The following is a 21,351-nucleotide window of genomic DNA, read 5'->3' on the forward strand; positions in this document are numbered from 1 at the left end:
TTTTGGTTAGCAGTCGTAGCACTTAACCACAAGGCTACCAGCATTTCTAACTGAATTGCGGTCCCATGAAAGTCAGAACTTCTCTTTTCACCACTATATTCCCAGTGCCCAGAACTGTACTTGGACATAGCATGCACTTACTAAATACTGTTGACTAAGAGACAGTCAGCCACTCAAGATACTACACTCTGTACCAAGAAGGATGAGAAAGATGTGTCCAGCCTCGGTTCTAAACAGCTACAGCGTGAAAGGTATGTGTAACAAGAATGTGGCTGCTTACGCCAGTGTATCCGTAGGTGCGCTCTTGAACGTTTATTTTCTCGAGTTCCTACCAGTTCCAGTTTCTTTTGGAAAATCACCACTGACTTGGAAAATGAGCAGGGGTGGTGGTAGCGATATGATGAGGATGTTAACGATGGTGATGATGACAGCTGTCATTTACAGTGTCCCTACTGCCAAGCAAACACTATGATCTGTGTAGTTACAGATGAATTAGCAGAGGCACAGAGGGAACAAGGAACTGGCCAGGAACACAGCTAGCAAGTGGCAGACGTGACACCTGAAGCCAAGCCTGAGCCAAGGCTTACACTCCCCGCACTCGGCCACCTTCCAGAGAAGACGCTCTACACCCCTGTTAAAACCACTCAGCCACGGTGATGATGAAGAAAGCTTGTGAGCAGCATCTTGGTTTCACAGAAAAGATCTGTTTCCCCAAGCTGTCTCATGATGCGATAGATAGAAGAGAGAAAATCAAACAGTAAACAGGTTAGAAGTCCAGTTCACGTCACAGAAGGACAGCACAGGTTTTAATGCCAGGTCACAGCCTTAAAGAAACCAGGCTTTAGGGAAATCATGCCACCTCCCCCGTCCCTCCCATTTTTTTAAGTAGAGGTGGAAGAAAGCAGGCGTAATTAGTAAGTACAGAGCAGACACTGGTCCAGTAATTAATGAAAATGTTTAATCGAGTTGGAACGTTAATCGTCGCTTGTCCTCTTCACCCCGTAGCAATAAACACCCCGTTTCTAAACCACTAACCTTGTGAGTTCTTCTTGGAGCTGTGCGTGGTCAGGTGGGAAGAATTTCACCACAAACTTAACAACAACATGCTTCGGCCCTACGAAGGAACAAAAGCAGTAAGGCAGTTATGGATCTGTGTTTCAAATGCCATTAAAGAAAAGACCGCCCAGGGTGTATTACACACCAAACGATGTGTCTCACTCCCAGCAGCCAAGGGTCCCTCTGCCAACTCCCAAGTCACTTAACAACTGGCCAAGCACACCTACTGATGCACACTTCCACACTGTGGGAAACAAATCTGTTTAGAAAAAATGCTTTGAACACAGCCTCAGAGTGGGCCTAGGTTTTTAAAAATCAGTTTTGTCTTCAGAAATTTACTTAATTAGCAGCCTTTATTCAAATACAAGCTTTAAACAATCTAAGAATGAAGTAATAAAAATGTGAATCAGTGGACGTAATTTATTTATGTGATTTAAAAAAATAATGTAACTGTCTGCAAGGTCCACTTGTTAATGTGTTCATCAAATATCTACCTACCAATTATGTGTCAGGTGTCCCCCCAAGCTCTGGAGATTAAACAGAAACAAGACATGGCCCTGCCTGTCAGTCGGCCAAAGCCTTTCACAAGTGTCTTATCCACTATCCAGTCCGGAGTTAAGATAAAATCAGAAAGCAGGTCGGGGGTTGGAGAGAGACTTTGAGCAAGATGACTCACTTTTCCATTCAGAATTAAAACACAATATCAAATACTGCCCCCCGCCCCCCTCCCCAAAAAAACCAAACCTGCTGCCATCAAGTCGATTCCGACTCACAGCAACCCTATAGAACAGAGTAGAACTGCCCCGTAGAGTTTCCAAGGAGTACCTGGCGGATTCGAACTGCCGACCTTTTAGTTAGGAGGCATAGCACTTTACCACTACTCCACCAGGGTTTCCACAACATCAAACAGATTATAAAATAAGAACAATAATTTCTATTTGTGAAACCAAATAGAAAATAAAATGATTACAAAATTAAAAATTGGGTCAGCCTCTATTGTCATGAAGTGCAAGCTACAACCTAACTGTCATTCAGACCATTTGGATTGACAGCCATGAGTTCACACCCTATGAAATATAAGGTACTAGCTATCATGACGAGCCCGGGTGGCGCAGTGCTTAAGAGCTCATATAATGAAGTCCAAGGAGCCCTGGTGGCACATCAGTTAGGCACTTGGCAGCTAACCAAAAGTTTAGTGGTTTGAACCTACCCAGTGGCTCTGCAAAAGACGGGGCAATTTACTTCCATAAGTATCACAGCCTAGAAAACCCTATGGGGCAGTTCTACTCCTCATGTGAGGTCTCTATGAGTCGGAATCGACTTAATAGAAATGCATTTGATTTCTGGTTGTTGGTCCTCAGACTTTCAGTGTCCTGTATACTCTCTTCCCCCTGATGGCTGGAGGGGTCTTGTCTCCACTGCCAAGCTTTCTTCCTTTCTGTTTTCATGGAGGTTTTGAATCCTACCTCTCTGGGAAAGGAACGCTGGTAGCACAGTGGTTAAGCGTTTGGCTGCTAAATGAGAGATCGATGGTTCGAACCCATCAGCCACTTCTCAGGAGAAAGAAGTGACAGTCTGCTTCCATAAAAATTATAGCCTTGGAAACCCTATGGGCCAGTTCTACTCTGTCACATGGAATCGCTACGAGTCAGAATCGACTCGACAGCACCCAACAACAACAACAACACAGTGAAGTCCAATTTTATGAGAAATATGATAAAAGCAGAAAATACCTTTTTGTTCTATTTTTCACTATCACAAAAATATGGACACTTTCTGGAATAACACATTTGAATTTAGAAAAAGACAAAATAAGAGATGCTACAAAGTGAAACGTCAGCACTATGTACCAAAATTAGGAGGAAAAAAACCAAGACATGGAAATACTGAAGCCAAGAGAGTCCGGCTTCTTTTCCCTAATTATTAAAAATTAACAGACACCCTCACCTGCCAGCTCCAGAGCACAAAGCAGCAAGGCAAAAAGGCCCAGAACTGGGACGGCTGCACTGTGTCCTTCCAACAGTTTTCACAAACACTGAACTTTACTAAGGCTGCCCAGATTCTTCAAAAACCTGAAGCCAGCGAGGTGCTAGCACTGAATGCAAAATGACAGCTTTGTTGGATGGCCGGTCGGAGCACAGGGAGGGCACGAAAAAGACAACAGTGCACCCTTTTTGATCTGGACAACGACAGACGCAGTCTTCAGGGTCCGCGCCGGGCAGTGCGCTAAACAGACACCCTTCCACCATCACAGGGCCCGTCAGCAATCTTCTCAGGGACCAGTGTGGTCCTTCTCACCTCTGTGCTACCTCCGCCAGCAGGCCTGGGGGCTTCTCTCAGCAGTGTGTCCCCACAACTGAGTTACCTGCCAGCTCCCTTGAGGACGCCCAGTAAATGTTGAAGAAATGATGGTCTTTTCATTTTTAGCTTCAATAATTAATTTTAACTATAGAAGATCAACATCAATTTCAATTGCATAAAGGCCATACAGACACATTGTATGTTTATTACGTTCATATAAATTGCTGTAAGTGGCCCTAGCAGGTTTTTTTAAACAGACATAAAATCTGCTCCACAAAATACATGAGCTCCCTGCTCATCAATGAGTCCCTGGGTGGTGTAACCTGTTAACAAGCTCATCACCTAGCCCAAAGTTTGGAGGTTCGAGTTCACCCAGAGGTGCCTAGGAAGAAAGGCCTGTTGCTCTACTTCTGAAAACTCAGTCATGAAAGCCCTAGGGAGCACGGTTCTGTCCGGACACGCGTGGGCTGCCCTGAGCCGGAGCTGACCTGACGGCCACTAGTTACCCCTCTCCTAATACGACCACCAAACCGGCCGCCGTCAAGGCCATCCTGTGTCAGGGCAGAGATTTTCAGTGCCTGGTATTTCCAAAGTAGATCGTTAGGCCTTTCTTTGAGGCACCTCACTTAACCCTGTGCACCACCCAGGGACCCCACTCCTCTCCTGTTGTTGTTGTTAGTTGCCATAGACTGGCCCCCGGCTCACAGCACCCCCAGGTGTAACAGACTAGAACTGCTCTATAGGGGTTTTGGCTGTAAGCTTACGGAAACAGGTCGCCAGGTCTGTCTCCCGCAGCACCACTGGTAGGATTTGAACTGTCAACCGTTTGGATGTCAGTTCACAGCAACCCACTTGCACTACCTGGGCTCCTTACTCTGCTCTTAAACCTGCTGCTGTTGAGTGGATTCTGAATCATAGCGACCCAACAGGACAGAGCAGACCTGCCCTACAGGGTTTCCAAGGCTATAATCTTTACAGAAGCAACTGCCACATTTCCTTCTTACAGAGCAGCCGAGGGTTCAAAGCTCTGGCCTTTCAGTTAGCAGCCAAGCAATTACCACTGCACCACCAGGGTTCCTCTCTTAACCCGAAAAAACCAAACCTGTTGCCGTCGTGTCAATTCTGACTCATAGCGACCCTACAGGACAGAACAGAACTGCCCCACTGGGTTTCAGAGGAGCGGCTGGTTACACACTAAAACTGCAGAAGACATGTTTTAACAGTACACGGACCCAGGATTCACTGACGATGAAAAGCAATCAAGGGTAAGAACAGAATCTGCACCCCGAGCAGCTGGTGCCTCAGAGCAAAAACGTCCAGACAGTGAAAACGTCCAGTTTCCTATTCAATGTCACTTCCACACCTATGGTATATACTTACTTCTAATCTGTTTCACAATAGGTTTTAAGAGATCCAGCCACACCTAAAAGAGAGAAAAAGAAGAGAAAGATTGAGACATAACATCTTTATGAAAAGTGTATTTCAAGACTTTATTTCAATCTGTTTAAAATCAAAATATTTTTGAGAATTTTGAGGCCATCTGTTTCTTTTCTTCTTTAGAACGTCCTATCTTACACTGTTTACAACTTTTATAGAACTGATCCCAATTTCCTAGTACTACCCCTGAGCCCTGGTGGCACAGTGATTAAGTGCTCAGCTGTTAACCAAAAGGTCAGCAGTTCGAACCCATCAGCCACTCCATGAAAGGAAGATGTGACAGTCTACTTCCACAAAGATTACAGCCTTGGAAACCCTATTGGACAGTTCTACTCTGTCCTATAGGGTCACTACGAGTCAGAATTGATTCGATGGCAACCAGTTGGTTTTTTTGGTTTTTATCCTGGAGCCTGAAAATTAAAATCTCTCCTTTAAAAAAAAAAAATTCCAAACCAGTTGCCGCCAAGTCTATTCGGACTTGTGGTGACCTTGGGTGTTCTGAGTAGAACTGCACTCCATAGGGTATTCAATATCAGTGATCGTTCAGAACTAGATTGCCAGGCCATTCTACTGAGGTGCCTCTGGATGGATTCGAGCCATCAACTTTTCAGTTAGTAGCCAAGTGCTTAACCACCTGCACTGTTCTGGGACTCCAAAATCTCTCCCAGACTCAGACAAATAATCCACATGGTTAACTAAGAATTTTCCTTCTCTTATTAGTACTTACAGATATTCAGAAAATATTAATGATAATCACATATGTGGCTACATGCTGAGTAAAATATTCAAGCTCCTTATTGAAGATAACTAGCTGTGCATACAAACAGAGCAGCACCTTTCTGAGGGATATGGAAAAGGAATAAATATTTCCTGAATACCACCTCTGCACAGGCACACTACAGATAAGCCATTTACTTCTCAAAAACCCCAAACCTGTTGCCGTCGAGTTGATTCTGACTTGTAGGGACCCTATAGGACAGAGTAGAACTGCCCCGTAGAGTTTCCAAGGAGTGCCTGGTGGATGCAAACTGCTGACCTTTTGGTTAGCAGCCATAGCTCTTAACCACTATGCCATCAGGGTTTCCTTACTTCTCAAAAGAAGGCCAGAAGAATTCCTCTTACCCAGGAAAGAAATCTGAGACTTTCAGAGGCTAAATAATCTGTCCAAAGTCCCATAGCCAGGGAGTGGAACAGCTAGCCTGAAATCAGGTCCGTCCAGCTTCAAAGCCCACACTCTTTTTACACTTGTGCCCCTTACCGTGTAGACTGAGGGGCAAAACTTCAAATAAAGGAGAAACCAGCTGCCCTTATTAATAGGGCAAATTAACCATTAAAAAAAAAAAAAAAACAAACTATCCCCATTTTGGAAACCCTGGTACCGTAGTGGTTAAGTGCTACTACGCCTGCTAACCAAAGAGTCAGCAGTTCGAATTCGCCAGGCGCTCCTCGGAAACTCTGTGGGGCAGTTCTACCCTGTCCTATAGGGTCGCTATGAGTTGGAATCGACTCGACGGCACTGGGTTTGGTGGTTTTTTTTTGGGGGGGGGTATCCCCATTTTGGCTCTCAGGGCAGTGCCAACAGTTAAGGGCTGTTTAAACCCACCCAGAGACACCTCGGAAGCCAGGCCTGGTAATCTGCTTCTGAAAGTTCACAGCTTCGAAAACCCTAAAGAGCAGTTCTATTCTGCACTCACGGGGTCACCATAAGTCAGAATCCACTCCATGACAACTAACAATGATCCCCATTTCACTTTTTTTTTTCTTTCAACTGCCCTAGTTTTGCACTCCTGATCATTTGAAAGGATTCTACTGAAACTCCTATTTGCACATATGACAACGCAAGTTTGGTATGTTGAATATAAAAGGGTTTTACAAATGAATCTGAAAAACAAAGACACCCCCATAGACAAGTTCAACAGCTCAGGCATAGCAACAGTGGTGAGGATTGCACAGGACTGGGCAATGTTTCCTCCTGTTGTGTGTAGGGTCACTGTGAGTGGGAACCAACTTGATGGCACCTAACAACAACATAGAGAACTATGCAAAGAATAGAAACAGGTAATTCATGAAGAAAATATGCTGATGGCTTACATGAAAATGTTCAAGTTCAGAAGAAATTTGCACTAGAAATGCAAATTAACACAATGAAATACCATTTTCACCCATTCAAGTTGCATCTAGATTTGCCTGTATACTACGTGTGTATTTGAATTTTACAATATCCAAAGCTGGCAAGGCTGCAGAGAAATGGGCACCGTCTTACTCTCCTGGTGGGTGTATGATCTGATTCAACTTTTCTGGAGACGATTTTGGGAATAATTATCAAATTGCTAAAAAGTATTCTTGTAAATTCTGTTTGATCTAGTAATTTCACTTTTATAAATTCTTCATTTATGCACACAGATGTTTATGTACAAGGAATGTGTATCTAATATATATGTGAAAAAGTTTACAATAACCTAAATAACAATTAAAAAACAAAAACCCATTGCCATTAAGTCGATTCTGAGTCATAGTGACCCTATAAGACAGAACTACCCCCTAGAGTTTCCAAGGAGTACCTGGTGGATTTGAACTGCTGACTTTTTGGTTAGCAGCTGTAGCTCTTAACTACTACGCCACCAGGGATTCCAAATAACGATAAGGAATGGTTAAATAAAACCGTATTAATCTGTATGGTAGAAAAGCATGCAGACATTAAAAATTATGTCCCTGATGAATAATTAAGAATGCAGGAAAATAGATTCAGAAGGCTGGAAGATGGAGGGTCCTGTTTTCATCTGCTTCCCACATTATCCAGATTTCCTTAAATGAGCAGTCACAATTCTCATAATGGAAGAACTAAAATCTTAAATTCCTACTTGTTCAGGTATTCATCACTGTTTCAAATAAGATTTTATAATGAAATTCTCATTCCTATATCCCCCACTCTCTACCACCCTTCTATAAGAGAAAAAATAATGGCTGTAGTTCACTTCGGATCATCTGTTATGCTCCTAGCCTCAGCCTTGAAGTGGGAGAGAACACTCATTGGTCACAGCACTCATTACTTTCCCCTCGTCAATCCTCAAAGACAGAGAAGGGTGCAAAAGTGTCTCCATTTGACAGACGTGAAAACTGAGATTCAGAGGATAGCTGCCCAACGGTGGAACTCAAACCCTGTTCTTCAAGTTCATTTATTCATTCAACAAAACATTCCTGGGGCCCTACCGTTTGAGGCACCATGCTGGACTCTGGGAACCCAATGATGAGAAAAACCACCATGGTCCCTGCTTCATGGAGTTCGCAGTTGAGCAAGGAAGATGGACAGGAGCCAAAACTTTTCCTAACAAAAGTGAACAAGTACCTCAGATGAAGGAACGAACCAGGGCCCCAGAGTGCTTTGAGTGCCTGGGACAGAGAAGGGACGGAGATGGTGGTGGGCTGGAGATGCGGGGAAGCATTCCTGAAAATGACATTATGCTAAGATACAAAGTGGAAGGGAGGTGAGAAGAACACACTGCGGGTATGCCGTAAAAACACTCGCCCACACGCCTGGGGTGGAAAAGGCCAACGTGGCTGCCGAGCCAGGCTGGTGGGTACGGATGGGGCCAATCCCCATCGAGGCCATGTTAAGATGCTTCGTCCTTACCCTAAGAGCAATGGGAAGGATCTGAAGCATGGGGCTGACATGACCAGATCTGCATTTTATGAAGATTTTTCTGGCAGTGTACGAAGAGGTTAGAGGGGGCCAGAGTGGATGCAGGTTGGTCCATTACAATTGTCCAGGCAGCAGATGACAGCATTTTGGGCAAGAAGACAAAATGAGAGCTGGGGGGAAAGTGGGTGGACTCAAGAAACATTAAGAGATAAAAACCAATGGGGTTTACTGATGGGCCGGACATGGAGGCTGAGGGAGGACACAATGGCTAGCGTGATGTGTGATTTCTGCCGCAGGCAGCTGAGGGGTAATGGTGCCATTCACCGTGGCGGGGAGCACTGGAATAAGGCCAGGACTGAGGGGCTCTATCCTGGCTGACTCTGATGTACGTTTGGATCACCACTGTCAGTTTGTCATCCTGTGGTGGCCTGTGTGTTGCTATGAGGCTGTAAGCTATGCCACCGGTATTTCAGATACAAATGGGCTCACTCATGGTGGACAGATTTCAGCAGAGGTCCCAGGCTGGCAGATTAGGAAGAAAGGCCTGGTTATCTGCTTCCCAAAATTAGCCAGTGGAAACCCTATGGATCCCAACAGAACACTGTCCAACACAGTTCTGGAAGATGAGCCGATTTACCAACAATCATGAAGACAGTGTGGGACTGGACAGTGTTTCTTTCTGTCGTACATGTGTCAGAGGCAACTTAACAACAACTAATGATAATAATAAATAATTTGATCTGGAGCTCAAAGGAGAACTTCTGGCTGGAGAACTCCCATTTGGAAGTCATCACTACCTCACTCTGCAGGGAGAAGACGGGTGGACTGCTGCCGGGGTAGAGGACACAGAAAGAAAAGGCATGTGTACCGACAAACTCCCTCACCACGTAACAGCCAGCCGGAAGCAGGTGAGGATAAAAGGAAAATAAGGAGACAGTGGTGTCATGGAAGTCACAGGAAACACGCTGTTTCCGGAAGGAAGAAATATTAACAGCTGCTGAAAGGTCAAGTAAGCTGAGAGCTAGAGTATCTCATGATCACATGATGCAGTAATGGGTCTCAAAGTCAGATGGTGGCGAAGAGGCAGGAAGGATAAGTGAGTTTTCCAAGACCTTGGCTGTGAAGCAGAGATGAGATAGAATGGAAGAAGGAGTGGGTAAGGGATCAAGTAAGAGTATCATTCATTTGCTTGTTTTTAATGGGAAAGACCTGGGCACATTTAAAAAGAAGAGAGGGTGAAAATATGAGCAAGAAGGAATAACTCATGTCATAAAAGGCCTAAGATGACCTGAACAGATAAATCTAAAACACAGGTGGAGACATTAGCTTGAGACAGAAAGAATATCCCTTTGATCGTACGAGAAACAATCTGTTGCCATGGAGTCGATTCTGACTCATGGCGACCCCATGTGCACAAGAGTAGAACTGCATTCCATAGGGTTTTCAATGGCTGTAATCTTACGGAGAAAGGAGCCCTGGTGGCGCAATGGTTAAGTGCTCAGCTACTAACTGAAAAGTTGGCGTTTGAGCCCAGCTAGCAGCTCCTCAGGAGAAGGGACCTAGCGATCTGCTTCCAGAAAGACTGCAGCCAAAGAAAACCCTATGGGACAGTCCTACTCTGTCACATGGAGTCACCATGAGTCAGAATGGCCCACAGCACCCAACAACAACAGCAAGTTTACAGAAGTAGATGGCTAGGCCTTTTTTCCACAACGTTGCTGGGTGAATTTGAACTGCCAACCTTTCACTTAGCAGCCGAGCACAAGCCATTCATGCCACCCAAGGACCTAAGAGAGACAAGGATAGGATGATGACAGACACACCAAAAAAATAACCAAATCTGATGCCGTAAAGTCGACTCCAACCCATAGCGACCCTATAGGACAGAGAGCAGAACTGCCCCCTAGAGTTTCCAAGGAGCGGCTGGTGGATTTGAACTGCTGACCTTTCAGTTAGCAGCTGGGCTCTTAACCACTGCGCCACCAGGGCTCTGTGACAGATATAAGTAGGTGTGTACTTCTGTATCAGGAAGATAAGAAAGTTCCTATTCGATGCCTTTTGTTTTGCCTGTAAATGAGAGGGCTGGGGGATTGAGGCTAGTGGACGGGGCCGAAGCAGTCATTGCGTTGCGTGGGAGTGATCTAACCACGAACTCCAGGGGGGCTCCCCAGGGCCGTGAGGGCCCACTCAGGCGCCTGCCATCCTGCGTTCTCTCAGCCTCTGCCGCTGTCTCGGGGGAAGCATCAGTGATCCCGCACCACTGCCAATTCTGTCACAGAAGCTGCCTAAACATCCACAAACCACGCAGGACAACACAAGTACATTTTGGCAACGTAGCTGCCAATTTTGCAAATTGTTTTAAAACATCTCTATTCTGTTTTTGCCATTTTTGCGGAAAGCATCAAATACAAGCACGAATTTAAGCCAATGGAGCATGTGGTTTTCTAACACGTGGGTCTGGGAACGTAAGACTGGCCTGGATTCATCAGCCCGTTGGTAGAGCGCTCCAGTGATAACGCCACAAGATATCAGTCATAACACAACACAACTAGCCTGGAGGAAAACTCATGGCCTGTGACAACCTATCTATCAGTCAGATTGATATTTGCAGAGCTAGGAGAGGAAGGCCTTGTACACACAGGTCTTAATCCACTCTAAATGGATGAGGTGGAAATACTGAGAGGAAGAAATGGTTGCTGCTTGACTAGAGAGTTAAAACCTTGAAGTCTGATGTATACGGAGGGCTACAGGGAAGCAATTTAAACTGGCCCAGGTCATCTTAGCCAAGTCTCTTGATCCCTCAGCCTAGGCAGAACAAAAAAAACAAGTTCCACATGAGTAAAAAGGTAACAAAACACCATCTTTCTTTCCCTGACAGCTGAGCTCTAGAGGGTTTCATTTGTAATTACCCATCTCTAGCCGTTGGAAACCCTGGTGCCATAGTGGTTAAGTGCTGTGGCTGCTAGCCAAAAGGTTGGCAGTTCAAGTCCACCAGGCGCTCCTTGGAAACTCTATGGGGCAGTTCTACCCTGTCCTATAGGGTCCCTATGAGTTGGACCCGACTGGATGGCAACGGGTTTGCTTTTCTGGTTTTTTTTTTTTATCTCTAGCCCTAGTGGTGCAGTGGTAAAGAGCTTAGCTGCTAACCAAAAGGTTGGCAGTTCAAATCTACTGGGCGCTCCTTGGAAGCCCTATGGGACAGTTCTACTCTGACCTATAGGGTCACTATGAGTCAGAATTGACTTGATAGCAACTTTTTTTTTTAGCCCCAGCAGGAGCCCTGGTGGCACAGTGCTTAAACGCTGAGCTGCTAACTGAAATGTCCGTGGTTCAAACCCACCAACCCCTCTGTGGGAAAAAGGTGTGGTAGTCTGCTTCAGTAAAGATTTACAGCCTTGGAAACCCTACAGGGGAAGTTCTACTCCATCCTGTAGGGTCACTATGAGTTGGAATTGACTGTGGGTTTGGTTTCTTTTGTTTTGGTTTATTACTTTTCCCAAATTTCCATTTCTGGTCAAAATAGAGTAACAGGCACCAGATTTACTCCTAACTTAAAATAACCAAAAAAAAAAAAAAAAGACAAAATACATAACACAGCAGATCTGAAAACAATGGACATCAGTCAACAAGAAACAATGACTGCTCAAAGACAGGAAAAAAACCAAAACCCATGACCCCTAGGACTGCCCCTGCCTGTTGACCTGAGAGAGCTCCCAGGCTATGGTGGAGGGAACAGGAACACAGGTAGAACCTGGCAAAACCCCTGAGCTGAGGAGATGGAGCTGAGCGTGTTGGGTGACCAACATGGCCAGAGTCCACAGGTCAGGGTACCAGGCAGTAGAGAGTTGCACAGAGATAGAATTTAGGGGTCTACAAAGGGCTGCTCTTGAGTAATCAACTGAGTGCTAATCAGTGCATGTTTGTAAAGAAAATACCCGATACTGGAAGAAGACCATGGAAAAGGATTAGGGGCAACAGTGTCTGGTACTCACAAAGGGCCAGGAATATTACTTGTTCCTGGATGGAAAACGTCATGAATTTTGGGGTTAGGGGGACATCGGGGTAGAATACCAAAAGGCCATGCCTTAGTAGTGGAAAATATTTAGTCCCAGACTGTGCACTATTCCAAGGAGCTCTGGTGAAGCACTCGGCTGCTAACCAAAAGGTTAGTGATTTGAACCCACTCAGCAACTCCAGGGGAGACAGGCCTGGAGATACACTTCTGTGCTGATTATAGACCAAAAAAAACCCCTATGGGGCAATTCTACTCTGTCACATGGGGTCCGTGTGAGTAGAACTCAACTCAGTGGCACCTAACAACAACATGCACTATTCCAGTCCCACCTAACAAGTCTTAAAAGCAAGATCCAAAGGGGCCAAACTGTTTTCAAGTAACTGCATCCTAGAACAAACGTAACAAAATGTATAGGAATATAACTGTATTCAGCACCCAAAATGGTAAAACTCACAATGTCTGGAATCCAATAAAAAACCACTAGGCATGCAAACAAGCAGGAAAATAGGACCCCTAAGGAGACAAAAATATAAATACAAATTAATCAATCCAAACTGACCTAAAAATGACACACATTTGAACTCGCAGACAAGAATTTTAAAACAGTTATAACTGATGCCCACATGTTCAAAAAGTTTAGTAGAGATGTGGAAGATATATACAAATTAACGTCTAGAGATGAAAACTACATTGTGTGAGACAAAAAGACACACTGGATAGAATTAACAGATGATTAGACATTGCAGATAAAAAATATTAATGAACTTGAAGATGTGGCAATAGAAACAACATAACATGAAACAGAAAAACTAATAAAAAAACAGAGCATCAGTGAACTACAGGACAACTTTAAGAAGCTTAATAGATGTGTAATTGGAATCCTCAAAGAGGAGATGGAAGGGAAAATGTTAGAACTAATGTACAGAAATTCTCCAAATTTGATGAAAATTTTAAACCTACAGATCCAAGAAGCTCAGAGAAATTTAAGCATAAGACACATTAAAAAAAAAAAAAAAAGAACTGCACAGAAGCACATTATAATCAAATTGTTTGAAAACAGTGGTAAAGAAAAAAATCATGAAAGCAGCCAGAGGAAAAAAAGACACATTATATACGAAGGAACCATGACAACAACAGGTTTCTTGTGAAAATACTGAAAGGGGAAAAAGCATCTTACAATTGTCCGCCCACCAAAAAAAACTTTGAAAAACTAAAGCAAATAAGGACTTTTTCACACATACAAAAGCTGAGAGAATTAATCACCAGCTGACCGCAGAAGAATTGATGCCTTTGATTTATGGTGTTGACGAAGAATACTGAATATACCATGGACGGCCCGAAGAAAAAACAAATATGTCTTGGAAGAAGTACAGCCAGAATGCTGTTTAAAAGCAAGGATGGCAAGACTTCACCTCACATACTTTGGACATGTTATTGGCAGGGACGAGTCCCTGGAGAAGGACAGCATGAAAAAACTGAGGGTCGGTGGAAAAAAGGAAGACCCTCGACAAGATGGACTGATAAAGTAGATGCACCAATGGGCTCATCAAACACAGCAACGACTGTGAGGATGGCGCAGGACTGGGCAGTATTTCATTCTGTTGTACGCAGGGTGGCTATGAGTCAGAACTGACTTGATGGCACCTAACAACAACAGATCTGTCCAATGACAAATATTAAAGAAAGTCCTTCAAGGAGAAGGGAAATGATAATAAGACCAGAAATGGTATCTACATGTATAAATATATAAAATGTTTTATCCTATAACAACGACCATGTAGCGAGTGATTTATAACATGTATAAGTAAAACGTATGACAATAAAAAAAAGGCCAAAAAAGAAGAAATGGAAGTATACTGTTGGAAGTTTCTTATAATATCAACCAACTTAACCTAATTGTCATTTATAGAACAACCACAAAAAGGACAAGAAGGAAGAACACTCTACCCAACGATGGCAGAGTACACATTCTTTCCAAGTAGACATGAAACATTTACCAAGATAGACCGCATCCTGGGTCATAAAACAAATACCAATAAAAAAATTTTTTAAGGGCTTCATGTCATACAAAGTACATTCTCTAATCACAATGGAGTTAACTTAAAAATCAATGGCACAATGATCTACAGAAAATCCCCAAATATTTCAAAACTAAGTAACATAATCCTAAATAACCTAGGGGTCTAAGAAGAAAGCAAAAGGAAAATTAGAAAGTAATTTATGAAAACACAACAAATCAAAATGTGTGGGATTCCACAAAAAATCGATTTTTAAATAACCTTCTATTCATCTACAATTCATCCAAATGCATTACAGAAGATTAGAAAATTCAGATAAGCAAAAAGAAAAGAAAAAACACATGCCACCACCGAGAGATGACTGTTAACACCTCAGTGAGCTGGCTCTCAACGCTAAGGATGCATCGAAATCAACCTAAAACCAAACATATATATATATGTATACCTTTTCCCTCTGGGTCCATTCTGACTCGTAGCGATCCTACAGGGCAGAGCAGAACTGCCCCATACCCAGAAAACCCGTGCTGTCGAGTCCATACAGAGTTCATTACAACACACCCTGCCGCCCCTCCCCCCTTTTCCTATGAGTCCCAATCGACTCCGCGGCACTGGGTCTTTTTTTAGGTGTGGGGTGGGGTGGGGAAGAAGATCTGCATTTCTATCCAGCTCCCAGGCGACGCTCATGCTGCAGGTCCTGGGACCTTGCTTCAGGAACCACGGCCTTAGCATACATCCTTCAGACCTTTTTACCCACAATGGGCATGGGTCTATGCATATTCTTTCATAAAACCAAAATGAGGTCATGCTGTTCTGTAATCTTTTTTTCCCCACTGATTTCTATCTTTCTATTTTGTAAAATTTCCCCTCATCAAATACTCAGATCAGGTTCAAATTCCTCTAGTTGACTAAAAACTGTCCTTACTGTCGGGCTGTTGAAACTGATACCCATTCCAGCACCACGCTTCGTATCTGTCTGTCTATTAAGTCCCTTTTAATTTAGCGCAATCCCTTTGTTCTAACGACACTGATCTGCTGCAGAAATGTATGAATAAAATTTGACCTGAAAACTGTAGGTTTTCATTTATTTACAAGAAAAGCTTTAAATAAAAAAGGAATTAGATTTGTAAACCACAATGCAAAACCAAATGGAGTACAAGCCTTTTCCCCTACATTGAATTCATTAAGTAGTATCTGATATACCAGTTAAAAAGAAAGGCAAGTTTTGGAATAAAACCAAGACTTAATATTATAACACAACATCTGGAGTTTCAGGGACCCTGTGCCTGGAGGAAAACTGTAACCTTTGGGGACTTTAACCTTTTACCACAGCTTAGCAATAAACCCTAGGCTACGTACGTACAGAACACCAACTACTGTTCTAACTACTTCTAAATCATTTGTTCAATATGCATCAGCTTTGAAGAAATTCATTTCAAAAGATTTCACTTGGGTTATTTTGGTCACTTTAAACTACAGTTTGCTTCTTCAGTTTTATTATCTGCCCCCCTGCACTTTTTAAACCTTTTATTTTAAAAATAAAACACAGATGCTGAAGACTACACAAAACAAATGTATATCTAGTGAAATATTAAATGGCAAATACGCTTGTAAATCATTACCCAAGTCAAGAAACAGAACTCTGCCAGCCGCCGCATCTCAAACCTGATCCCCTCCCTCCCCCCGCTCTAAACTTAACCAAGACTTTCAGACTTTTCAGGTAACCATTTCTGACATCATTCATCCATTCACTCATTCATTTATTCGCTTATTTGTTTGTTAGTCATCACCACACGGTGCACCTTTATACACTAGAGTTTGTGTTGTTAGTTGCTGTCAAGTTGGCTCCCGCTCATGGTGACCGCATACACAACAGAACGATTCAACAACGTGAAACGCTGCCCAGTCCTGCACATCTTCATGCCTGTTGGTGTGTTTGAGTCCATCGCCTTGGCTGTTATGTCAGTCCATTTCACGGAGGGTTTCCCTTGTTTTCACTGACCCTCTGCTTTACCGAACATGATGACCTTTTCTAGCAAGTGTTCTTTCCTGATGACTTGTCTAAACTAAGACAGCTGAAGTCTCGCCATACTTATTTCTAAGGAGCATTCTGGTTGAATTTTTTTCTAAGATGGAATTGTTCATTCTTCTAGCAGTCCATGGTATAGTTAACATTGCCTACCAATATCATACACTAGAGGTTTGGTCTTTGCTAAATTTTAAATCCTTTACGTATCTTTGAAGCTACAGCTTCCTCCTCCATCTCTTTTTATTCTTTACAATTTATCTGTTGACCTGTAGAGCTTCCCAGAGTCTGAATTCTGCGCTCTGCACGCTCATTGTACTCTTCACCATGTTCCTTAGTCCTCTGTAGGTTCTGCAAATTGACAACTGGATCCAATCAGGTCCCTTTGGCAAGACCAACATGTTGTTGTTTATTTTTTTAATGCCATAATCACGGAAGACCAGATGAGTTGTGAAATGACATCAAGGACATCATACAGGAAGAAAGCAAGATGTCATTAAAAAGACAGGAAAGAAAGAAAAGACCAAAATGGATCAAAAGAGGCTCTGAAAGTTGCTCCTGAATGTAGAGTAGCTAAAACAAAGTGAAGAAATGATGAAACACAAAGTTGAACAGAAGACATTAAAGGGTGGCTCGAGAAGACACAGTAATGTATTATAATGACATATGCAAAGGCCTGGCATTAGAAAACCAAAAGGCAAGAACATGCTTGGCATTTCTCAAGCTGAAAGAACGGAAGAAAAAATTCAAACCTCCAGCTGCAATATTGAAAGATTCTGGGGGGAAAATACTGAATGACGCATGAAGCATCAACAGAAGATGGAAGGAATACAAAGAGTCACTGTACCAAAAAGAATTGGTCAATGTTTAGCCATTTCAGGAGGCAGTATATGATCAAGAACCAATGGTACTGAAGGGAATGGCGAAAAACAAGGCTCCAGGAGTTGACGGAATACCAATCGAGATGTTGCAACAAACAGACAATGCGCCGGAGGTGCTCACTCATCTATGCCAAGAAATTTGGAAGACAGCTACCTGGCCAACCAACTGGAAGAAGTCCATATTTATAACTATTCCAAAGAAAGGTGATCTAACTGAAAGCAGAAATTAGCAAACAATAACGTTAATATCACACAATTTTGCAGATCATTCAAAAGCAGTTGCAGCAGTACATTGACAGGGAGCTGCCAGAAATTCAAGCCAGATTCAGAAGAGGACATGGAACCAGGGATATCACTACTCTTGTCAGATGGATCCTGTCTGAAAGCAGAGAACACCAGAAAGAGGTTTACCCGTATTTTATTGACTATGCAAAGGCATTTGACTATGTGGATCATTACAAATTGTGGATAACACTGAGAAGAATGGGAATTCCAGGACACTTAATTGTGCTCATGAGGAACCTGTACCCAGACCAAGGGGCAGTCATTCGAACAGAACAAGGGGATACTGCATGGTCTAAAGTCAGGGAAGATGTGAGTCAGGGATGCATCCTTTCACCATATCTATTCAATCTCTATGCTGAGCAAATAATCCAAGAAGCTGGACTATATGAAGAAGAACAGGGCATCAGGATTGGAGGAAGACTCATTGACAACCCTGTGATATGCAGATGACACAACCTTGCTTGCTGAAAGTGAAGAGGACTTGAAGCACTTACTGATGAGGATCAAAGACCACAGCCTTCAGTATGGATTATGCCTCAACATAAAGCAAACAAAAATCCTCACAACTGGACCAATAAGCAACAGCACGATAAATGGAGAAAAGACTGAAGTTCCCAAGGATTTAATTTTACTTGGATCCACAATGAACGCCTACGGAAGCAGCAGTCAAGAAATCAAACGACGCATTGCATTGGTCAAATATGCTGCAAAAGGCCTCTTTAAAGTGTTAAAAAGCAAGATGTCACTTTGAGGACTGAGGTGCACCTCACCCAAGCCATAATATTTTCAATTGCCTCATATGCATGTGAAAGTTGGATAACGAATAAGGAAGACCAAAGAAGAATTGATGCATTTGAATTACGGTGTTGGTGAGGAATATTGAATATACCACGGACTGCCAGAAGAACAAACAAATGCATCCTGGAAGAAGTACACCCAGAATGCTCTTTAGAAGCAAGGATGACAAGACTTCATCTTGCATACTTTGGACATGTTATCAGGAGGACCAGTCCCTGGAGAAGGACATTACACTTGGTAGAGGGTCAGTGAAAAAGAGGAAGACCCTCAAAGAGATGGATTGACCCAGTGGCTACAACAATGGGCTCAAGCATAACAAGCATTTGGAGGATGGTGCAGGACTGGGCAGTGTTTCATTCTGTTGTACACAGGGGTCACTATGAGTCAGAAACGACTTGACAGCACCTAACAACAATCAATTAACTTTCTGTTCTCATTTTTATGTGAAATTTGTTTATCAAACTTTTTAGAAGAGGGCATGGTTCAGAGTAGCTTTTCAAATCTCAAAGAGCTTCCTCTTCTACAGTTTTCGTGTAGTGTTAAAAAGCGTGATGGCATGTTTTCTGAGATTCCCTGGCTTATTTCCCTCCCCTTTGTCTTTTGTTCCTCTCTCTTGTCCTTTGTTAAGTTTGATTCTATTCCTAGTAGTTCCTCCAGTGTGGTGTCCTGTCCATAAGGTCAGTTAATGATCACCGGGAGTGACACTGCTCCAGCCCCTCTGGGCCTCGCCAGTTGCCGCTGCTGCTGCTGCCAAATGGGTCCGATCTAATGCTCAGTGGACACAGAGTGGCTATTCCGGGGCTCTCTTCTCTGCTACAACAAGGCACTCAAATATATCAACGATCATGAAGGTGCCACAGGACCAGGCAACATTTTGTGCTGTTATACAGAGTTGCCGTGAATCAGAGCGAACACCATGGCAACTAACAACTTCTCCTGTGGTTTATCAGATGGCCCGCTGCTTCCCTGTTTGTTCCTGCCCAGACACTGATGGCATGCAGGCCCTTTGCCACTGACATTTTGTCTCAAACCACTAATACTTGGAATCTAGGGGTTTCTTTGCCACCTAGTTTTGTCATAAATGTTGGCCATGAGTTTTCTGTTTTGCTAAGCAGCTGCTCTGCCTGTTTTTATGTGTGTTTTTTTGTTTGGGGAGGTGTAAAAGCTATGCATCCAGTGCTAACATCTTCTTCTCAACATTCTATCCATTTCAAGAACACCTTTCCATGTGTGATGGTTAAAACTGTGTGTCAACTCGGCTGGGCCGTGATTCTCAGTGGCTTGGCAGTGATGCAGTTTGGCAGCCGTATGATGTGATCACTTCCGTGTTGAGATTTGCTATAATGTGATCACTGCCATGACGGGATCTGCTGTGAGTAGCCAGTCAGTTTTGAAAGAGAGTTTCCTTGGGCGCGTGACCTGCATCGAATATAAGCAGACATTCTGGCAAGGCTCAGGGGGCTTTTGCTCATTCTGGATCCTGTAGCTGGCTCCTGTCTGTCTGACCTCTGGTTCTTGGGACTTGAACTAGCAGCTTACCTGTGGTCTTGCCTGCCAATCTTGGGATTCATTGATCTTCACAGCCTGTGAGCAAGAGCCCTGCTCTCTGACCTATGATCTTGGGTTTGCCAGCCTTTCTGGCTACATGAATCAGAAGTCTCTATCTTGACCCACGGACTTGGGATGTTCTAGCTTCTACAACCAAGTGAGCAGTTTCCTGGATATAAACCTCTCTCTCTATATATATTTATACGCTTTACTGGTTTTGCTTCTCTAGAGAACCCAGCCTAAGACACCATCTATTTTTTGCTTCATTGACTGCATACCTTTCACATTGTCCTCTAGAGAACCCAGCCTAAGATACCATCTATTTTTTGCTTCATTGACTGCATACCTTTCACACTGTGTCCTTGAGGCTGGGACTGGGAAGTGCCCTGAACAAGCACAACTATAAGTCCTCCGACCCCACTGGCTATTTAGCCTGGCTTCATGCCTCCTTCCCAATTTCTAGTTCTAGCCTCAGGTCAAATGCTGTACCTCAAACTCAGAGATACTGCTTTAAAACTGAAAAGCCTAGTTCTGCAGAGAACAGAGAGGTCGTTTTTTCATGCCAGACACAAAGGCCAGCCTTGAGAAGGTGCAGCATTGTGTCTACTGTCTTTGTGATGACGCTTTCCTGCTCCATCTGCGGAGATCAGTGAATAAAAACTCACATCCTCAAGGCATGCTGCCCCCTACCAGCTGGACCTCCTGGGAGCCTAGTGGGGAGAGAGAAGCAGGAAAAGGGGCTTACTGAGGGAGGGCCCCTCAAGATAACTTCCCAGCAAAATTAAACAGTTCAGAAATTACCGGCATTTTTAAAGGAGACGTACAGGTAGTCCTGGGTTATGACTATCCAACTTACCAATTCCTGTGAAGCCTATTATATTAAAAATCTAAGGTACCATACACTGGTTCATAATAACAAACAGGCACTACTTTTCCACATGCATCAAAACATTATTACTAGTAGTGGTATATTATTATGTTAACGATGTTTTAGTGTATGTGGAAGTGTTTCTTTAATTTTTTTTTTATGCATAAAAAGGTACACTATATACTAAGACAAAGATTTGGCTAATTGACATTGGATAAGAACCATACCTATCTGTTCTGACTTAGTACAAACTCAGCTTAAAGACAGTGACTTAGTAATAGAACTCATTTGTCATCTGGGGACTGCCTGTACAACCAAAAAGACCCCAAACCCGTTGCTGTCAAGTCGATTCCAACTCATAGCGACCCTATAGGATAAAGCAGAACTGTCCACAGGGTTTCCAAGGAGCAGCTGATGGATTCAAACTGCTGACCTTTTGGTCAGCAGCTGAGCTCTTAACCACTGCACCATCAGGGTTCCG

General features: G+C 43.3%; 1 protein-coding gene across 3 annotated transcripts in view; it reads right to left on the reverse strand.

Moving 5' to 3' along the window:
* Window positions 1-21,351, reverse strand: part of FARP1 (FERM, ARH/RhoGEF and pleckstrin domain protein 1) — a 381,868-nt gene that overhangs the window by 117,149 nt on the left and 243,368 nt on the right. For all 3 annotated transcript variants that reach the window (XR_010318171.1, XM_064269973.1, XM_064269972.1), the window contains exons 4-5: window positions 4,738-4,780; window positions 1,036-1,114 (exon numbers count right to left, since the gene is read on the reverse strand). Coding sequence is in view for 2 of the 3 variants with exons in the window: in XM_064269973.1 (XP_064126043.1) it covers window positions 1,036-1,114; window positions 4,738-4,780 (122 nt within the window). In the remaining variant the exon portion in view is untranslated. The remainder of the gene's footprint in view (window positions 1-1,035; window positions 1,115-4,737; window positions 4,781-21,351) is intronic.

The sequence above is a fragment of the Loxodonta africana genome, chromosome 17 (assembly GCF_030014295.1).
Source record: "Loxodonta africana isolate mLoxAfr1 chromosome 17, mLoxAfr1.hap2, whole genome shotgun sequence".
In the NCBI taxonomy this organism is placed as follows: domain Eukaryota; kingdom Metazoa; phylum Chordata; class Mammalia; order Proboscidea; family Elephantidae; genus Loxodonta; species Loxodonta africana.